Source organism: Pyxicephalus adspersus, chromosome 1, assembly GCF_032062135.1.
Source record: "Pyxicephalus adspersus chromosome 1, UCB_Pads_2.0, whole genome shotgun sequence".
In the NCBI taxonomy this organism is placed as follows: Eukaryota; Metazoa; Chordata; class Amphibia; order Anura; family Pyxicephalidae; genus Pyxicephalus; species Pyxicephalus adspersus.
In genome coordinates this window covers 176,303,637-176,317,079 of record NC_092858.1, presented here as the reverse complement: position 1 = coordinate 176,317,079, position 13,443 = coordinate 176,303,637, and the positions used below count along the sequence as shown (strand labels likewise).

Below are 13,443 nucleotides of genomic sequence, written 5' to 3'. Positions count from 1 at the left end.
CACCATGGACCACCAATAAAAAGGTACATACCACCACCGACCGCCAATACAAGACTACATACCACCACTGACCACCAATACAAGGTTACATACCACCACTGACCACCAATACAAAGGTACATACCACCACGGACCACCAATACAAGGGTACATGCCACCACCGACCACCAATACAAGGGTACATACCACCATAGACCACCAATACAAGGGTACATACCACCATGGACCACCAATACAAGGGTACATACCACCACCGACCTCCAGACCCAGGACAGACCACCAATGCAACAAGGCACACTACCACTGACCACCAATACGAGGGTACACGCCACCCACCAACAATGCGATGAAACTGACCACCACTGACCACCCTCGTGTGCATTTCATCACAGACCACCGATGTAAGGAGACAATGTCACTGTCTGCATTGTGTGTGCGGGATAATGTAGTATGTGTTATTATTGTATTGTATTGTATATTATATTATTATTATTGTATCAATAAGAATTCTGTGTGCGGGATAATCTAGGGATCGGGGAATTGTTTGTTCTAATGATCCCTCTCACCTGTGTGTGACTCTCACCTGTGGAGCTGCACCCCGGGGCCGTCATATGACACAAGCATTGTGACACGTGTGTGCCGTGTATAATGGTATTACTTTTAATAAACAGGATTTATATAGCACCAACATATTACACAGCGCTGTACATTAAATAGGGGCAGCAAAGGACAGACAGATACAGACAGTGACACAGGAGGAGGACCCTGCCGCGAAGAGCTTACAATCTAGGAGTCATACAGGGATCAGGTGCAGGATCCGGTCCCTTTAAACCACGCCCACCGTGCAGTCAGACGCACGGAGCACCGATTCTCTATTCGGTGTGCAGTCTCGCTGGGATGGAGGAGCAACAAAATGCAGCCACTGTTTAGCACTGACAACGACTGGACAGGAGCCGGAGCAAGACTTGCGGAGTGACCCCATTTTTCAACATGAATGGCATTTTTTAAATCACTGTGGGTCTTTTACAGTTTCATTGTTAGAGATCCTGCCAGTACCCGCACTTCCTGTTGCAGGCTGACAACACTAAGTCTTATCTTTAGGGTTAGCAGCAGAGTTGTCACCTCTATCAGTTGGCTACCAATCAGGCTCCTATGTGGGGTGGCGGGGGTTGGTATATTTCCTTAGAGTCACGTCTATGATTAATGCCAGGCAGCAGACTGGGGGCACCGCAGATCCTGCATGCCAGGGGGTGTTGTCCTTCAGCGGTACAAGGCTGCAGGGTGAGAGGAGGGGGTGGGGATGAATAAATGTTGGGCAGTGACACCGCGCCTTATATGAGCCCTGAGCTGTGCTGCACGGGAGACATTCAGTGACCACCAACCATCACCATCCAGGAGACCCCATCCAGCCTCAGAGACCCCAAGGATCACCATGACCACCTGCTCACTTTCCGGGGTCACTTGCCTGGTGACCGGGGCCGGAGGCTTAGTCGGGAATAGAATTGTCCAAATGCTGCTGGAGGAAGAGCCGGACCTGGAGGAACTCCGAGCCATGGACAAGAACCTGAGCCAGGACCTCCTGAAAACCTGCAAAGGTGAGTGAGCCAATGGCAGAGCCCGGGTCCTGCAAGGGCCCCATTAGTCGCTTTTATTTTAATTTATAAGTTTTATATTTAGTCTATATATTTATTAGTTTATAAAGTTTTAGAAGTGTCCCCGTGACCACTGCGATGACAATTCAATTTTCTGAGTTGTCACCAGAACATGAATAGAGGGGAAATCATCCAATAGGGTCACCGGTTCTGGCCAGCATTCCCCCTCATTATGGAGAGATTTCCTCTTACTTCCTGTTGTGTCTCTGGGGTCAGGGAAAAAAATTGTCCCTATTATAAAACTTTCTGGCTTCATCCAAAACTTTTTGAATTTGGATAAACTTTAAATTCTAGAAGCAACCAATCAGAATCCATTAATTACTTCAGAGTGAATTCTGATTGGTTGCTCTGGTTTATTCCCAGCCGTGAGTGAATGTTGCCACAGTCGGTCATCAAAAAATGTCATCCCCATCCTCCAATATAGAGTGACTGAGAACATTACGAAGCCGGAGGATCAGGATAAGAACCAGGAAGATGCCCCCTGACTGGCTGCAGTACTGACCCGCTCACTGGTCCTGGTTAAGGGTTGGTGACCATTGGTGCTGAAGCCATTGGATGAGCATGATCCCACTGTCATTTCAGGTTTTCTGTATGTATGGGTTAGACCCCCTGCCAGTGGATTTTTTGCTGAGATTGTTCTTCCCTTCCTGTCCCGGTGACACCATGGCCCTGATTTATTTTCCCCAAGGCAGGGGAGGATAAACTTTCATCCGTGAAGCTGGGTGATCCAGCAAACCTGGAATGGATCTGGTCCAAGTTTGAAAACATAAATATCAAATGAATTTTAGGAAATCCATTCCAGGTTTGCTGGATCACCCAGCTTCACTGATTAAAGTGTATCCTTTAATAAATCAGGCCCAATAAGTGAGGCGTTGTCACAGGGACATGAGTCGAAAGATTTTCCCTTTTACCTGTGACAACTGTAACATTTTGGAATTTTTTGGGACCAGAGACATCAGCATTATCTAGCCCCTCCCACCCTGACTGCCACTGCCCCGCCCCTTTCATTTATTGGATATTAGTTCTATCAATCATGCAGGGCTCAGCATTACAAGTGGGAGTTACTTGGGAGTGGTCTGTATGCAAATACAGCCTGCCTAGAACCACCCACTCCTCCAGACCATCACCCATTAAGGCATTGTAACTCCTCCCAATAGCCCGCCCACTGCTTACATCATTGATCCTTGGGGGAGCGCCAAGGTTGGAGACTGATGTTTTCAGGAAGCCATGTACAGCACCCTGCTGGCTCCTCCCACTAGCCAGGATCTGATTTTAAAATGTTGATGAGGGGGCAAAATTGGACCAGTCATAGAGGGATTGATTACCTGTATGTGAGAGATAACAATATGGTCAGTGATTGATGCCCGGAGTGACCCCATACAGTGTGTGATAGCATGCAAACTCTGCACCTTTACTTTATTCTCATTGGATGGGGATTGGTTAAAGCAGGGTGTCAAACTCTGGCCTGTGGGCCTGATGTGGCCCGCAATGTCGTTTTTTTTTTTTTTGGCCCCCAAAGGAATCCTAAATATGAACTGCAGCTGTCCTGTCCCTGCATTGGCATAGCGCTGCTACTACAATTCCCGGCATCACTCGGGTCTATAGACCAGCGGGCTCTCTGCCAATGTGTGGCCCCGCATTGAACTGAGAAAAGTAGTAGTTTGCGCTATTTGAATAAAGAAGGAGTTCCAGCAGCGGGCCACACATAAGATTTAGCCCCTCATTGGCCGTGTCTGGCATTTCCAGCACTCAGCTACACGTGGGAGGTGCTAGGAGGCTTTTGGAGTTACGGGTGCTTCAAGTTTAGCGCAGGCGGATTTTTAAGGTTTTTAATTTTGGCCCACTGTGTATTTGAGTCCCCACAGGCGGCAATCATGAGGTTGTCACACACCTGCACGCTGATTGCTTGTGTGTACAGATCCCACGCCAGGGATTGCTGGAGGAGATTTATTCCCATGGGACTGACAACTCCCCCCCTCCCCCAGAAACTGCAATTTATAGTCAATATTCTAAGCCCATGTGACGGTGACAACACAGGAGCCGAACTTCGAGACCCAGATACAGTGTTGTCACCCATAACAGGAAGTAAATGAATGAGGTCCTTCATGGCAGGATCACCAAGGATTATTTTTTTTAACCACGGTTAGGGATCCTCTTACAAAGGCCGATACGCTCCTTATCCCACATAACGGGGGGGGGGACCCTGCTGCGCCCTGCCAACAGCAGCCATTCCTGGCGATCTCTTAGTGAACAGTTTCGGCAGAGGAACTACAAGTCCCAGCAAATCTTATTCAAGTTTCTCTTAGATTCCTACTTTTGTCTATGACCCCAAAGACTTTCCCTCACTTCCTGTTGCTGTGAAACACAGGAAGTCAGGGTTATCTATAAAATAGGTTGTCACCCCCCCCCCCCTTTCATACATGGCAGGACAGAGGTTCTCCATCATATTACTGTTGGGATCCGGTGAGGTGATCCATATTGATTGGTTCAGTATATGGACAGGTTCTCTTTATTTTACAGCATTACAGGGCCCTTGCACCCTCCATGACATCTCTTTTGATTCTCCGCAGGGTATCAGGGCCGGACAAAGGTGACAACGCTGCAGGGTGACCTCCGAGACATCAACTTCCTGCACAAAATCTGCCAGGGGGTGGACCTGGTCATCCACTCGGCGGCCATTATCGACACAGTGGGCAATGTGAGCAAAGATGTCATCATAGCCATAAATGTGACCGGTGAGATCCTTAAACAAAATCCTCCGGGGCGGACCACCCCTAGATGTGTCACATGTTTTATGTATTCTGTCCACATGGCCTGCATACCCAATCCCATTTCAAAGCTAAACTCCGCCCTTCCCTTTATCCATTGGATGTCGGTTCTTCCAATTATAAAGATTCAGCATCACATATGGGCGTTACCTATGCAAATACAAAACTGCCATCCACCAATCAAGACAATTTATTGTTTGCACAACTCCTCCCCAGAACTAGCCCACTGCTTACATCACATCTCAGGCCTCTTGATAGAAGTACTGAGGCAGGGTCATGTGATGTTTAAAGGTTCCTCCTCCAAGGAACCCCCAGTGATTATTCCAATGCTCTGATTCGTTTCCCTAGTTGCCCTGAGTTGGCAATAATGCTCTTATTGGTTTCCCTCGTTGGCCCGAGTTGGCCGGTAATGCTCTGATTGGTTTCCTTTGTTGACCAGAGTTGGCCGTTATTGCTCTGATTGGTTTCCTTCCTTACCCAGAGTTGGCTGTTAATGCTCTGATTGGTTTCCCTTGTTGCCCAGGAAATGGCCGTTATTGCTCTGATTGGTTTCCCTTGTTGTCCACAGTTGGCCGTTAATGCTCTGCCTTTGGTTTTGCAGGGACGGAGCAGTTGTTGGAGTCGTGTGTGCAGAACAATGTCTCTTTCTTCATCTACACCAGCAGCATGGAGGTGGTGGGGCCAAACACCCGCGGGGACCCCATTGTAAATGGCACAGAGGAGACTACATACGACAGCAAACAGGGCTTCTTCTATGGAGAGAGTAAAAGCATGGCGGAGAAGAAAGTCCTGAGGGCCAATGGCCGGGAGCTCCGGGATGGGGGGACCCTTACCACTTGTTCCCTTCGGCCCACTTATGTCTATGGGGAGGGGTCGCAGTTCCTCAAAATTCACCTGGACCAGGCCATACAGAACCGGGGCGTCTTCCATCGGATCTCCAAGAAGGAGGCCTTGGTCAATCCGGTGTATGTGGGTAACGTGGCCTGGGCCCATGTGTTGGTTGCCCGAGCCCTGATGGACCCGGAGAGAGCCAAGAAAATAGCCGGGAACTTCTACTTCATTGCCGACGACACCCCCCATATGAGCTACTCCGACCACAACCACACCCTGGGGGAGGAGCTAGGCCTGGGGGTGGAGAATCAGCTGGCCATGCCCCTCCCCATTCTCTACATCGTGGCCTCCTTGATGGAAGTGGTCAGCTTGGTCCTGCGGCCCTTCGTTAGGTTTGTGCCCCCATTCACCCGGCACCTCCTGACTCTCCTGAACACCCATTTCACCTTCTCATACGGGAAGCTACAGGGCCACGTGGGGTATAAACCCCGATACACCTGGGACCAGGCCAGGAGGATGACCAGCACCTGGATGGGGTCAGTGATGCCCCAAAGGAAGGAGCTGCTGAAAAAGAAAAAATAATAAAAGATATCAGACAAATCCTGGGATTGTTCTCTTTGTGTCCCCATTGGGGAGATTTGTCCTCACTTCCTGATGTGATCAGTTTGCTGCAGGCAGGAGGAAGCATTTCCTCAGTCTCCCCCAGTGATCAGACTGCAATATTGTAAGGCTGCAGCAGGGGCTGATCTGTGTCAGATATTTCTAAGCACATTTGTGGGATTTACGTAACTGTGGCATCTCATCCCTCAGATGATGTCTTAACAAAGATGGCTCCTGGCTTCTGGAGATAAGCATTGCCAGGTGGAGTCATGTGATCTCTGGGAGACATGATAAATTCCGGGATGTGTGACACTGACGCATTTCTCTGCTGCACATAACATGAACACACACACAGTATATCCAATGACAGGTTCTCTTTATGACACCTTGTTCACTTTATTAAAAAATAATAAATCCCGGGTCACATTTCAGTGTCTATGAAATGTTTTTTGTGTCTTTGTACTCCAAGTAAAAAAATAAAATATAAAATACAGACGCAGCATCTGAAATCTCTATTTATAATGCTACCTGGTTCCTGGTGGGAGGTTCTGTGCTTAGTGTCAGCCCCGCCCCTGAGGATCCTGCATCTCTTTGGCAGAAGCTAATCTTGTGACTGCATTCTATCTGCTGATAATGATCAGTTCCACAGCGCCCTCTAATGGATTAATTTTGTGTTCTTTTTCCCATCATTATTAACTTTCCTTCACCCACTCCGCCATTCCCATTTTAGTTGGTCATGTGATGTACTATTAACCCTATTGGTTACATATGTGGAGGAGATATTATATTTGGTGTCATGGGTGGGCGGGGCTTTACAAGGAATAAATGTGCCAATCAGATTCATTGATTGATGCAGAAGTGATGTCATAAAATTGCTGTTAGGGGACATGAAATGCGATCGCCAATCACAGCCAGTGACCCCGTTGTGTCACCACTGACTGATATATATGGTGCGGTGTTCTGGCCATCCAGTCCCGAGATTCACCCAGCATAGGCAGATGGGTGAATATAACGCACAGATTCACACAGAAATATTTTATTTTTACTATAATATAAAAATGAATATATATTATATTATTATGATATTTTTACAGCATTGATACAAATGTATCTTTTGCATCTCTGGTTTGTTTTAATGCAACGCGCCCGTACTGCAGCATGGCACAGGTCACATGGTGGGCAGTGTTGGCACAAATGGCGTGCGCTGAGATTCTATTCTTTCTTTTTTCCTTTCATTAAAATACATTTTTGTTTTTCTGTTTTGCATTAATTGGCGCCGAGCTGCAGGGAACAGATGGGCATTGTATCAGTCGGCCCCATTCCAGGGTGGGCAGCCAATCAGTGCCCGGGAATGGGGGCATCAGGCTGGCAAACATCCGTCTCCCACAATGACTGAAGGACAGCGAATGTCCTGAACCCGGGTGACACGGCACCCAGAGGACAACACTCGCGCTTTGTCAGGAGGGGCCGCCAGGGTCCAGCACGGGCCCCTAGCTAATGATTCATCGCATTAACCAGGGCAGTGCCAGACCCCGGACACAGCCCACAACATTCACACCGGACCAGGGACAGTTCACCGGAGACATGGCGGGCCGAGGGATGGCGAATCTGATCCTGGTCACAAGCGTACTTACCTGCATTGCATGGACAGGTGAGTCATTAGCCCCTCCCCCTTCAATCAAGGTGACAACTCCAAAATATGACTCCAAATACAGCGAAATTTCTGATAACCATGTGACCCCGGGGGGCAGCGGAACCTCCTGCAGCAAAGCCCAAGGCGGGGGGTTAGGGGAGAGGAAGGGGTCACCTATTGCAGTGATTTTTAAGATTTGATCTGATGGAGCAGAAGGAAGCTTCATGGGAAGGCAGAACAGGCTGCAGCCCGGGGCAGCAGAGAAATTGGGGGCAAAGTGCAGAGGGCAGCACCTGGCCCGGCTCAGTCACCGGAGATAAAAAAGCTCCATTCCCAAAAATCCCCCCCTGATCTCTGTCATGTGACCGCCAGTGTCATTATTTTAGGATATTTACCCTGTTAGGTTTTTTATTTCTTTTTGGAAATTGCCCCAATTATTTATTATGGGCAATTGTGCTGGGAACGGTTTTCAGATTGGCTTAAGCTGATTGGGTGAATTTACATCCCTACCTACCCCCTGCACACTCCACAACTGCCCCCTCCCTATGGTTCTTATTGGGCACAATAACATTCATTCCATTAATTCTGAGCCTGTAACTTACCCTCCCCATAGGGGGCGCCATCTTTACATGTCATTACATGAGCGCCCCCTGCCATTCCGCCGCTGAATGAAAAGGATCTATTCATTAGAGAAGAATACAACAGACCTGGGGGGTTCTGGAAGGGGCCAGCTGGGGGTTCCAAATGCTGGGGTTCCTTATTGACTCTACAGATTCTCACCCACAGACAGCAATAAAACATGGCAGGGGATCTAAAACAAAAGGTGGGCGGAGGTCTTTTTTAATATTTTTTTTGATTATTAAAAAAAGCAGCTCTGGCTGCCGCCTGCAGTACCTCTCCTTCACCACAAGATGTCCTCGTTGTTCCTGATTGAATGAAACCCAGAGTCAGTACACCTAGAAGACTGAGGAAAGAAGGTGAGTGCAGGGTGTCATAGCCCCGCCCCCCAGCCCTGAACTCACAGGGGATTGGTGCAGAGTGTGGCCAGGCCACAACTAGGAACACCAATCACCTGAAGAAACCTAAAGTAAGCAAGGGGGTTCTTGAAGGGAGGGGGAGCCCTGGGCCCAGAGTTGGGCATTAAAGGTAAAGGAAACATGGAGGCTGATATTGGGGACTTCCTGCAAATAAAAATTATTTTAGGGTTCCTCTGGGGTCACCAGAAAGTCTGATATAGACACAACACTGCACTGGTATTGATCTCACTGTCTGTGCCGGTGGTGATAATATTCCCTGTCATTGCAGCATTCGCCCAGCAGGTGGAGCCGCCCACCCTGGCCCCCTGCAGCGCCTTCAAGACTTCAGGATTCTTCAATGACAACCGACTGCAGGTTCAATTCCTGCTCTACACCCCCAACAACCCCACCTGTGGGCAATTCATCAACCAATCAGGAGGAATCGAGAGCTCCATGTTCAACGCCTCCCTGGACACCAAAGTCATTATTCATGGATTCAGGTGAAAAGATCATTCATTATGAACCCCAACGTGTGAATATTTCATATTCACTGTAATGGCCAGTTCAGAGCTGGACACCTAGAGAATGGACAGAAAAACAGAAACCCGGCCAAAGGGCAGGAGAGATCAGATTACACAGACTATGGATTCAGGAAGATGCCCCCCATCCCCCATAGGAGCGATTGATCCTAAATATTCAATTTACAAGAGTGAAAGGCCGGATGAATTATTAGAAACCACAAGATTGTCCTCGTTATACTGAAATCCTATTGGCTGCTGCGGGTGACAATCTCTATCATTTAGATATGAGTGAATTAATCCATCTCTGCTCTGTACACATTCACCCATTCTTATCCAATTGATTCATCTCTGCTCTGTAGACATTCACCCATTCTGATCCAATTGATTCATCTCTGCTCTGTAGACATTCAACCCTTTCTGAACCCATTGATTCCTCTCTGCTCTGTACACATTCACCCATCCTGATCCCATTAATCCACCTCTGCACTGTAGATATTCACCAACCTGGTCCAATTGATTCAGCTCTGCTCGCTTTGTAGATATTCACCCATTGTGATTCTATTGATTCACCTCTGCTCTGTGAATGTTCCCCCATTCTGATCCCATCAATTCATCTCTGCTCCGTAGACATTCACCCATATGGCCGCACTGATTCACCTTTGTTCTGTGAATATTCACCTATTATAATCACATCAATTCATCTCTGCTATGTATGCATTCACCCATTCTGGTCCCATTAATCCACCTATGTCCTATGCACATTCACCCATTCTGATCCTATTGATTTACCACTGCTCTGTAGACATTCACCCATCTGGTGCCATTGATTCACCCCTGCTCTGTAGACATTCACCTATATGGTGCCATTCATTCACCTCTGCTCTATAGACATTCACCTAATTGGTGCCATTCATTCACCTCTGCTCTGTAGACATTCACCTATTTGGTGCCATTGATTCACCCCCGCTCTGTAGACATTCACCTATTTGGTGCCATTGATTCACTTCTGCTCCGTAGACATTCACGCATTCTGGACCTAGTGATGCTGCACTCTCAGATATTTCTGCAGCCTCTGTGGAATTTTTTACACAAAATGTTGCAGAAAGAAAAATGAATAGCCCCCATCCCCCACAAGGGTTTCTCCTTCCTGTCTGCCTGGGAGATTTCTCTCCACTTCCGGTCCTAAACATGCAACAGGAAATGAGAAGAAATCCCTCCAAATTTACTTTTCATCCCATAAAGTTGTCCCTGGAACCTGTGCCCCCCTTGTAGGATTCCCCTCATCTATCACTCTGAGGACATCTCATTGGGGGGATTTATAAATGATTCGCCCGTAAATTCGCCTGGAAGTTCGGCTGTTCGAACCTCTCTACCCTTCTCTCTTTCAGTGCTTTTAAAGCAATGACTCGTTCTGCCATCTAGTGGCCAATCCTGTGCACAGCTGCCACAATACTAATGCTGTAAACTCTAAAGAATAAAAAGATGAATTGAAATTTCAGGTGAATCATTTTTTAATATACCTCAAAATGTTGGGTGAATCTCCTAAGCAGGGGCAGAGAAATAAAAACTTAAAAGATGATCTAACCCCTCCCTACTTTATCCAAAAATTCAAAAATATATATTAATCTTTATAACTTTGCCAATAAAGGTTTCCGCATAAACTCCAAGCTTTTGGCAATACCGGGACCCCATGGGTCAGTCACATGACTGGGGTCAGACCGGGGTCACCACATGGGAACATATTTGCGATGTGTTTTGGCAAAGCAGAAAACATTTCCAATGAATTGAAAATAATTGCAGCCAAAAAGTTGGGAACTCTGTTGAGTTTTCTGATACCTTTGTCCCCTGGTCATTGGGAGCCAGAAAGGGAGGGGAATGGATAAGGGCCAAGGTTAGGCTAAAAGGTGGATTTGGGCCTGAGATTGTCCAGGGTGGAACACAAGAGGGATCTGGAAGGAAATGAGTAGAGGGAATGCTGAGGAGGTTTGGTGATCAGGGCCAAAATGTGAGCAGAGGGGACTCCAAACTTCCTAACAGTCCAACTGCAATACCAAACTGTTACCAGAAGATGGCAGCAAAGCTCCACCAATAGAACAGCAGGTATCCTAAGCCTGATAGTTCTCAGCATTGATAGAGCATACATTCACCCAAAACTCTGATTTAAAAATAAAAGCTTCAAAATGGAGCCATAATCATGAGAAGTCATTTTTTGTTTTCTATGCCACTGCCATGTACCACCTGCCATGGTAAAATGGGTAAATATAGCACAGGTAGCCATGAGCTTTTTTGCAGGCTTTGGTGTAGGGATTATCTGGTGCACAGCTCTCCAGCTCCTGGATCATCCGTACATGAAGTGCAGGCCCACTCAATGTGGTTCAAATAGCCCCCCACCCCCAGCTGCCCTCTTCTCTCTGTACCAATGACCTACTAACGACTACCTCACTGATAACCTCTTCCCAATGCACGGCTCCAAGACTTCTCCTGAGCTGCCCCCCTCTCTGGAACTCCCTCATCCCATTCAGCTTGTATCTACCTTCAACCCTTTCAAATGCAATTTCTACAAACGTACCTTCCCGTCTTCACCTCTCTCCTAACCACCTCCAATTCTATCTCTACAAACTATTGTATATAAGGCTCCCTTGTCTCTTAGATTGTAAGCTCCAATGGTCAGGGTCCTCTCCTCCAGTGTCATAGCTTGTATGCAGGTTTATCATCTGCAGCCTCTGTTCATTGTACAGCACTACGTTATATGTTGGTGCTTTATATATAACAGATAATAATTTTATCGCCATATTCCTCAGGGTTCTGGGCACAAAGCCGTCCTGGACTGAAAAACTGGTGGATGCTTTGCTTGGCACGGGGCCAGAGAACGTGGTGGTAATAGACTGGGTGACCGGCTCCACTGCTAAGTATAACCAAGCCGTGGATAATGTGCCAAAGCTCAGCATGGTGTTGGTGGATCTCCTAAAACAATTTCTGGTGAGAAAAATTCACAATGACGATGATGATGAAGTTGCATTAATTCAAAAATGAACTCCCCCCCCCCCCCTTCCCGTGCACCCATCACCTAATCGTGGCATTGTGCTCACTTTCTAGGATCTCGGATCCACCTTGGAATCTTTCCACCTGATTGGGGTGTCTCTGGGGGCCCATGTGGCCGGCCACATCGGCACCTACTTTGGTGGCCGCATTGGATGGATTACGGGTAAGAAGAGACAATTCTCTGTCCAGGCAAGAACTATATTTCATTCATTGGGTTTCATAACCTATCCATCATTATATACCCACCAAGATCAAATCAATATCAAATCCATACCCAACATACTATCCACCATAACCACAAAAATAACAGCGACCACATACCCACTATGACCACACACCTACCATGGCCAAACACCTGACAATACCAGGCATCCACCATGAACACCAAGGAACCATTACCACACACCCATCATAACCTCTCCTACCATGACCACATACCCATCATGATCCCATACCAGAGACCTACCTAGGGCAAACATCCACCATGACCACACAATCCTCAATAATATAAATCCTTCATGACTATACTCCAACCTGACCACATACCTACCATTACCACATACCCACCATGTCCGTACATTCACTATAAGTAAAACCAAACCATGACCATACAACTGCTGTGACCACATACCCATCACGACCGTACATTCACCATGACCACACCACCTTAATGACTACACTTCATTCACTATAAACATAACCATACCATGACTACACACCCACCATGAGCACACAACTGTGCCACATAGCCACTATGATCACACACTTACCATGTCCACACATCTACCATGACTGGGCACCTTAATTGACCACACACCACCAACCTTTCAAGACCAAACACCCACCATGACCACACAACCTTCATGACTATGCATGAACCTTGACCACACATCAACCATGACCACATAACCTTCATATACATACACCCACAATGATCTTGTATTGTTCATGGATGTACACAACCACAACCTTGACCACACATCAACCTAACCTAACCACCATGATCACACACTCACTATGACCACACATCCCTAATGATCATACACCCACCATGACTTCTACACATCTATCGTAACTACATAGAGTACTCATCATGACCACACTTTTACCAATACCACATACCCACCATTGCCCCACACATTTACAATGACCACATACCCACCATGACCACACATCTACAATGACCACATAGTCACCATTATTATACAGGATCCCATACTCACCATGACCATGCCACCCTACGGACCACACACCGACAATGACCATACATCTGCCATGACTACATACCCACCATATTTAAACATAGTCAATGACCACACACTTACCAAAACTGCACACCCACCAAGATCACACACTAACCATGACCCCCACATCCATCAT

The 13,443-nt window shown here is 47.2% G+C and overlaps 2 protein-coding genes across 2 annotated transcripts in view; both read left to right on the top strand.

Annotated features, from left to right (window-relative positions):
* Positions 1–1,314: 1,314 nt before the first annotated feature.
* LOC140321693 (3 beta-hydroxysteroid dehydrogenase/Delta 5-->4-isomerase type 1-like) lies at positions 1,315–6,344 on the top strand. Its single transcript, XM_072398473.1, has 3 exons — positions 1,315–1,595; positions 4,223–4,387; positions 5,022–6,344. Exons 1-3 carry the CDS (start codon positions 1,433–1,435, stop codon positions 5,831–5,833), a joined length of 1,140 nt encoding a protein of 379 aa, XP_072254574.1. The 5' UTR covers positions 1,315–1,432; the 3' UTR covers positions 5,834–6,344.
* An 866-nt stretch (positions 6,345–7,210) lies between these two features.
* The window catches only part of PLA1A (phospholipase A1 member A), a gene marked incomplete in the record, with an annotated part of 13,674 nt that continues 7,441 nt past the window's right edge, over positions 7,211–13,443 (top strand). The window contains 4 exon segments of the mRNA XM_072398468.1: positions 7,211–7,502; positions 8,790–9,000; positions 11,823–12,000; positions 12,118–12,226. Of these exon segments, the coding sequence (XP_072254569.1) occupies positions 7,349–7,502; positions 8,790–9,000; positions 11,823–12,000; positions 12,118–12,226 (652 nt within the window).

Excerpts from the sequence above, each read along its gene's own strand:
- LOC140321693 (XM_072398473.1), top strand. The coding sequence starts at position 1,433 with ATGACCACCTGCTCACTTTCCGGGGTCACTTGCCTGGTGACCGGGGCC. Across the intron at positions 1,596-4,222 it reads CCTCCTGAAAACCTGCAAAG|GGTATCAGGGCCGGACAAAG; the intron begins GTGAGTGAGCCA and ends GATTCTCCGCAG. Across the intron at positions 4,388-5,021 it reads CATAGCCATAAATGTGACCG|GGACGGAGCAGTTGTTGGAG; the intron begins GTGAGATCCTTA and ends TTGGTTTTGCAG.